Below are 7,964 nucleotides of genomic sequence, written 5' to 3'. Positions count from 1 at the left end.
TATTTAGAGTACGATAAAAGTAAAATTGAAAGATAACGATCACAAGTTGCATGGTTCATTTCGTTTCGTTTTCACTTCAACTTAGCCTTTCAGGGAGGTTTTATCTGCGATGTACGAGTTTATCGTCAAGCTGTCTCAGATTCATCGGACTCAGCGAAAAGAATAAGATTGGTTCCAAGAAGAAGATATTGCTTGCACAACGAGACAGTGAAATATCTCTAATAATATAAGAGACCAGGCAGGGGAGTAGCAGGTCAGAGGATCCAGAGTATCGAGAAGAAAACATCAGCATAAGCATGGGCAGAAGAGATGCAGAGGCAGAATTACGATTGCCTCCGGGATTCGGATTCCTCCCTACAGAGGAAGAGCTGGTGGTGCATTACTTGTGCAGGAAAGCGGCCTTGCTGCCACTCCCGGTTCCCATAATAGCAGATGTGGACCTCTACAAATATGATCCCTGGCGCCTTCCAGGTATTTTTTTTTATTTGCCTCTGAGACTTGTAGCCCACAATTCGGAACAAATTCTGGACACGTAGAAACAAATTGAATTCGAGACTTACTGAAGAGGTTGTGATTTTATTTTGTGTTTACAGAGAAAGCCCTGTTTGGAAAGAAGGAATGGTACTTCTTCACTCCCCGGCATAGAAAGTACCCAAATGGGTCAAGGCCCAACAGGGCGGCTGGTTCTGGGTACTGGAAAGCCACCGGTCCCGATAAGCCCATCGCCACTAAAGTAGGAGAGAAGAGAGTGGGCATTAAGAAGGCTCTTGTCTTCTATGTTGGGAAAGCACCCGGCGGCTCAAAGACCGATTGGCTGATGCATGAATACCGTCTTGCCGATCTTAACAGGCCTGCATGGAAGAAAAGAAGCTTAAGAGTAAACAATTGTCTTCTATTTGTTGGGTTTTGTCTGATTAGACATCTTTGTTGGCATCTCGTTTCCACTGAATTCCATATTTTCCATATCTGCTCTGTCATTTCATTTGTGTGTACTGATTGAAAGTACTCTGGTTGCAGTTGGATGATTGGGTGCTCTGTAGATTATACAACAGAAAATTCAGTACTGAACAACTAGCACCAGACCAGAAGGAAAGCTTCAATGATATCCTACTGGAAAACATTGATGAAAAGGAGATGAAGGATCAGCCTACCTCAAATTCAATCAGGCATGGTGGTATTGAACAGAGCATCCCGTTCTTTGACCATTTCATCGAATTGGGAACATTCTACAGCGCAGTTCCCCCAGATGTTTCCCCGATGAATTCCAGTGTCTGTTTCCAGAACCTGGATTTATTCCAAAACTCAAGCACCCATTTTAGTGGCTGTACCCTGCAGGCTCCCGTGCAGAATACAACGTTCAACCCAATTTCCTCCTCCATCGACCACCAACAGACAAATTACAATTGGACAGGCTTAATGTCAGGATTGAATGATGATTCTGGCTGCTCCAAGCCATCATCATTTTCAGAACCCATTTGGGAGAAAAAAGAAGTTGAGAGCAACTTCAGATTGCGTAATTTCTGGCAGTAGCTGCAAGTATCATTATTTAATTTCGATCTGGAAGGTCTACAAAATCCGTTCCCTTATTTAGACGCTTTTAGTGATGCTTACCAAGATTGGTTATTATTTTCATGATGCATCCATTGAGTTCATGGACTTGAACAAGGTTTAACGGTCTCTGGTTAAATTATTTTTATAACTCTGCCTTAACTTTTATTGAATTTATGGTCCTAGAGAAAGGCCAGGTGACTCAGTTTAAATCATTTTTTATTTTCTGAGGATTATCCTGTATTAAGCAGTTTGATTTGTTCGTATAGAGGGTATCGATATTCCTCACAGAGTCCCACATCTTCCCAGCAACATGAAGATAATGATATTACTCGTCAATTTTAAAATCTTCCCATCAACCTATACTTTCTCTTCCAAATAGCGTGACCCGATTTCATGGCAACAGCATGATCCCTTTTCATGGCCATGAGTTATGACGAGAATGATTATCACAAATCAATGTTCCGTTGTATTAACGCAGATTTACTGGGTGCTACTCTTTTATCTGAAGTTGGACTAATTTTAACTATCCTATATTTTTGTTTTTACCTTCACATTTTACAGAAACAGTTTTGATGATGTCATTCTTTTTAATTATTTGTTTTTAATTATTTCAAATATATAGAAATTTAGATTCCTCGACAATCAGTCCACTAAAATATCTTTGTTTAGAATTAGTTTCATCAAACTCACCCACAAGTCCATTATACTCTATCCTTCCACTAAAATATCTTTGTTTGGATTCGAATTAGTTTCAGTAAGTTCACCCATAGGTCCTTTATATTCTATTCTTCCACATGCAAAACTTTTAGCTCACTCCAATGAGCTAGTGAAAAATAAATCATTATCTCTCTTTCATTGTAAACCTCAAAAAATTTCAGAGGCATCATCAAAGAGAAGGTGCACCTGAAACTTTTGAGCCTCCCACCCAATCAATGAAACTTTATACTTCAGGAAGATATTGATATGTGCATCAAACTTGCGTTGTAAGTTCATTGTCATGAGTCACTCCCTGATACTATATGGGTCTCAGGCATGACATACTATCTTAATAACGGAACCGATTGTTAGATTTAGGTCATGGTCTTCTTAGGTGTCTAATAAAAGCGTTATAGTCTAAATCCTACATAACAATCCATTGTAATAAGGTTCATGACAATCTCTTGTGATATAGAAGGTCTCACAAGGGCTTCATCACTAGAATGTGAAACAACTCGGGAGCAGAACAAAGAGAGAGCACAACGTACCTACTTTTATAGTCATTAGGTTATTCTTATATCTATGTATTATATTCTTTAATGAGGTTGTAGTTAGTAAAAAATGCTTCCAATATATACATATTTATACTTGTAATAGTTACTACTATTTTTATAATTTTCCACATCACTTTCTAATTTATCTAGTCCCTTGGGTGAACACATTTATATTTTTCAATTCCGACTTGAAAAATTTACTACTTTATTATTAAAAATAATAATAATAATTAAAAGTTAAAAATTAATTTTATATTATTATAAAAGAAAATTTCCTACTTCTTATTTACCATTATACTAACGTGTATATTGAAAAATATAAATACCCCTTATATATATTTATATAATATTTACGTAACTTCCAAGGTAATCTTCTTGTGATTCAAGATGAAGTGTTTTCCTCACTAATTGTCTTCTTTTGTATCATGTCAGTATCATTATTGTCCCCTTCTTTTGTGATTACAACACCATTTGGTGCTCATTCCAATTGTTCTTTGGTTTAAACTTTCTTCATGTAACTTAGGTTTTTATCGTTGTTAATTTCATAGTAGATCACATTTTCATATAGGATTTTATGTTAACTTTTTTTTTGGATGAAAGAAAACAATTTTTCCTCCACTAAAATATCTTTGTTTGGGAGTAGTTTCATCAAGCTCAGCTATAGGTCCTTTATAAATTATTTTTCTAAGTTCGAAATTTTTTTAGCTCACTCCAATTAGTTATTGATTCCCATGGTTGAATAAATACCCAGATATGTTGTTTTAAAGTGTTCGTTACCCAAAAATATATAACTCTCAATCAAAGCACTATAGTGTTAAGAAGTTTTAGTGTTTTGACCGATAATCCTTTCCTACAACTAGTCACTAGAAATTCCACCCAAAAAGTATCATGGGCATCATGAAAGAGAAGGTGTTCCTGAAAATGTCGGGCATCCCACGCAGTCAATAAAGATTTATACTTCATGAAGACGTTGATATGGTCATCAAACTCACTTTGTAACTTCATCCTCATGTGTCACTCCCCCATACTATAGGGATCTCAAGCATGACATACTATCTTAACAATGGGACCGATTTTTTTATTTAGATTATGGTCTATTTAGGTTCGCAAACAAGGCATTATTGTCTAACACCTGCATATCAATTTCTTGTAATAGGGGACAAAACAATTTCTTATTATTAGGAGCATCTCATAGGGAGCTCATTACTAGAATGCAAAACACTGCAAGAGAAAAACAAAGAGAGAGTGCAACCATAGCTACTTTAATAGTCATTATGTTATTCTTATATCTATGAATTATGTTCCTTAATGAGGTTTTAGTTGGGAAAAAAATGGTCCAAATATCTACATACAAATACTTATAATAATTACTTATATTTTTATAATTTGTCACATCCTTTTCTAATTTATGTAGTTCCGGTGCATATATTTATATTTTTTTAATTCTCACTTGAAAAATTTACTACCTTAGTATTATAAAAAATAATAATTAATAATTAAAGAATAATTCTATATTATCATAAAATAAATTTGTCTACCTCTTATTTACCATTATACTAATGTGTATATTAAAAAAAAAAATTACCCCTTATATGTATTTATATAGTATTTCCAAAGTAACCCTATGGTGATTCTTTAATGATATAACATATAACACTCACACAAATTTATCTCTTACAATTAGTGATCTAAAATCTGAAAGATTGTTCTTAATTTCAATTAGAAAGGTATATATTCATGCAACCTTTCTATGAGGGAAATCTTCCAAAAATTAACATTTTAATAAACATCCATAAATTATTTACATACTTTATGAAAATCATTTTTAATTAAAATATTATTTTTCCAAAATAAATAAAATATTATGTTTCCAATAAAATTTGTCTCCACTAAATAAATTAGTAAACCCATCGAAATTTATTAGTCCTTAAAACTAAATGGTTGTTTCGAAAAAATCACATTATAATTATTTTCAAAATGAAATAGTCCATTTCATCCCTGAAATAATCGTGTACTTCAATGTTTTTTTCCATATGTTTTATCCATAACTAGTTGGTGTCCTTAAACCATGTATTTTCTACTTTTATCCTTAAACCAACAAAAGTCGAAAAGTAATATTATATAATACATATCCGAAAGGCTTACCATATATTATACAATATTATGCAAGGATTACATTGAATATATTTGAGAAAAGCTTCACATATAAGCTTCACAGATATTGTTACTTAAGATTTCATACACAATGCTTTAGAGTTCTATGTACTACTCAAACACTGAGTATATAATCTCATCTTGCAAAAAAATATGATCAAAATATAGTTTAATAAAAAATAAAAAACAACTATGAAATCAACATAAATGTATAAATTTAATTGTAGGATATCAATTGCATAGATTGCACATGATAATATGAATCATGACCTTGAATTTTACACACATGCACACGCACGCGCACACACACACACACACACACACACACACATATATATATTCAAAACAAAGACATTACCTTTCACTTTTTTCTCATAGACTTATCTATTCAGCATCATTTAAGTGACAACATCTCCATTTAAAGGATCATTTCAATTTGCAGAAAAAAAATTGTGGGATAAAAACTTCAAATACATTTATGATATCTAAATTTAAAATAACAAAAAGGTAAGTAAAAAGACATAATTAAAATTAAGAATTTTTTTTTACAAAATAAATTATTCACAGAATATAATAAAACTTGGGAGTTATTGTAGAAGAAACAAGTAGAAGTCAAATGTTTTCAATATTGAAAATTTTCATGTACCAAAAGTGGTTATGACAAGTGCTCTACACAATAAGCCAATGATAATAATAAGGATTGAAGGTTACATTCACATTCTTCATAATCACTAGATCTTAGATATGGATATGTGTTTCTAGTGTAAGATGCTTTCGAGTTTTAACCTATTTTCATGCATTATAGATAACATTCCAATCTACCTCATTTAGAGCATGAGGTGCAATGTGAGAGAGAAACATTAACCTATCCAATGTTCCAAAGGAAAGTATTGATATATCATCATTGTTTACTTGATGTAATTTTGAGAAGCCTCTTTTACCTATTGTTGTACTAGTTGGAATAGCAAGAATAACTTGTCATAGTTGCATGGAAATTCATCAAATAATTTATATTCACATCCACATAGATCCCATTCTCTAAACATTTTTTTTTTTTGGATATATATATATATATATATATATATATATATATATATATATATATATATATATATATATATATATTTTCACCCATTTGACTGAAAAAAAAAAAAAAAAGAAAAGAAGAAATAACACAATTAACAAGAGGTAAGTCCCACCACGAAATTTATCAAATAAACATGTCAACTGTCTACCTGTTTGAGAGTCTCTATCATTCATAGCCTATATTAATTATGAGGAATAAAAACCTTAGAAGAATTAAAATAGGTAACTCAACTATGAACTTTTCATTTAGAGAGTCAATTACATTTATTACAATTTTTTTTGCAACATAATGCATTCAACTAGTGTCCCCGATCTTTGTTACTTTGGCTCACTCTCAAATCTCAAGGCATGTAAATGTACCACATTTGTACAATCTATAAACTCAAGAGTTCCTTGTTGTATTTTACTTAAAATGGATGATATGTAAATTTCACATCCTCCAATTACGCCTCTTAGAAAATCACTTATGAAGAATGATAATAGTAACATCAAGAGTAGTTGCATTAGATGTAATGTCATAAAGTTACTCTTAAAAAATTTGCTTCATCTTATTTAACTCAATAAGAACATATACAAGTAAATGGAAGCATAATTGAACTTGAAATATTGTTGCGAACTTATACATATTTTCCCCTAGCTCACAGTATCTTCACAAAGCAAGCATGAACTTATTAAGTATATCCATGACTTTTCCTCTAGAAGGCCATCTAATATGATGAATTGTAATGCTTAGATCTTTGTGATTTGAAATGACTCCATTAAATATTTCAATTTTTGATATATTTTAGTAGATTAAACCATAAATAAACCTTATTTGCAAATATATCAACAACATGCCACTCCAAAAAATAAGACAAAGAATCATTTGTTGTTAATGCTTCGCGCTGAGCTATGAAATGAATATACAATAAAAGAGGGGCATGCCAAAAAATCTTAGTATATAAAACTTATGAATACCCCTCATGGATGAATCTCCTTCAAATCTAAAAGCAACTAACTTTATGATGGATAGATCCATCTTTGATAAAATAAATGTCACAACATCATACATAGTATGTGATTCTCCATCCCTAATTTAAAGCAAGTGTATCAATTTTGTAAAACATTGAACTCTTCCTTTGTTTGTCAAATATGAAATATAAATGATGATGTTTTGCACCATAGTCCGATTAGTGATTCCATAAGTAAAATGGGATTTTGAAAATCCCATCTTTTAATTTTTTCCAATATACTTCCTTAACCACTTCTAGAGACTCTTTTTCAATTGTTGTATTTGTACATGTTGAGTATTCATCCGTTAAAGGAATTTCAGGAGTGTTCTCATACTTATTCAAATCATAGATTTACTTATATACTTTTAAATGTAAATCATGTATGGAAATAAATTACATTTTTTCAATAACTGAACTAATTGCCTCTTTCTCAAAACCAACCATTAGCTCTACATGTTTAGTAATTTGAAGAGTATTATATTTGTTTTCCTCTTATAACATTTGTGAAGGAAATTTATGAGACTCTAATGTTTACTTTACCTTTAAAACATCTACTTGAAGGTTTGTAATTCAATTTTTAGCAAATGGAGTTTCCTTGTAAAATTTCTACACAACATCAACATTTTGTCCTTCAAACACCATTGCAATTTTCTATGGCATAATCCCACTTTTGTTTGGAATTGAAAGATCTTTTGGTGCCTTGGATTTTAGTTTCTTAGTCTTGTCAATGATTTCATCGATCTAAAGTAAGTAATATGGACATTTGAAGATATTTATTTTATTTTATTTTTCTAATATACTTCTTTAGTGGCTTGTAGTAACTCTTTTCCAATTGTTGAATTTGTATATGCCAATTATTGAATTTTCTAGAGGCATGTGAGGAGTGTGTTTAATACGTATTAAAAAAATAACGTATATTTATAAAGGTAAA

The 7,964-nt window shown here is 31.6% G+C and overlaps 1 protein-coding gene across 1 annotated transcript; it reads left to right on the top strand.

Moving 5' to 3' along the window:
• Positions 1-296: 296 nt before the first annotated feature.
• On the top strand, positions 297-1,643 carry LOC149165689 (NAC transcription factor 32-like). Its single transcript, XM_089431185.1, has 3 exons — positions 297-471; positions 594-877; positions 1,018-1,643. The coding sequence occupies exons 1-3, from the start codon at positions 297-299 to the stop codon at positions 1,528-1,530; spliced, it is 972 nt and encodes a 323-aa protein (XP_089287311.1). The 3' UTR covers positions 1,531-1,643.
• The last annotated feature ends 6,321 nt before the right edge of the window (positions 1,644-7,964 follow it).

Source organism: Pinus tabuliformis, chromosome 5_1 (assembly GCF_031772625.1).
Source record: "Pinus tabuliformis cultivar Carrire ecotype Pingquan chromosome 5_1, CPIR1, whole genome shotgun sequence".
NCBI classification, from domain to species: domain Eukaryota; kingdom Viridiplantae; phylum Streptophyta; class Pinopsida; order Pinales; family Pinaceae; genus Pinus; species Pinus tabuliformis.
The sequence above is the reverse complement of the archived record's forward strand: the minus strand, read 5'-3'. Positions and strand labels throughout refer to the sequence as shown.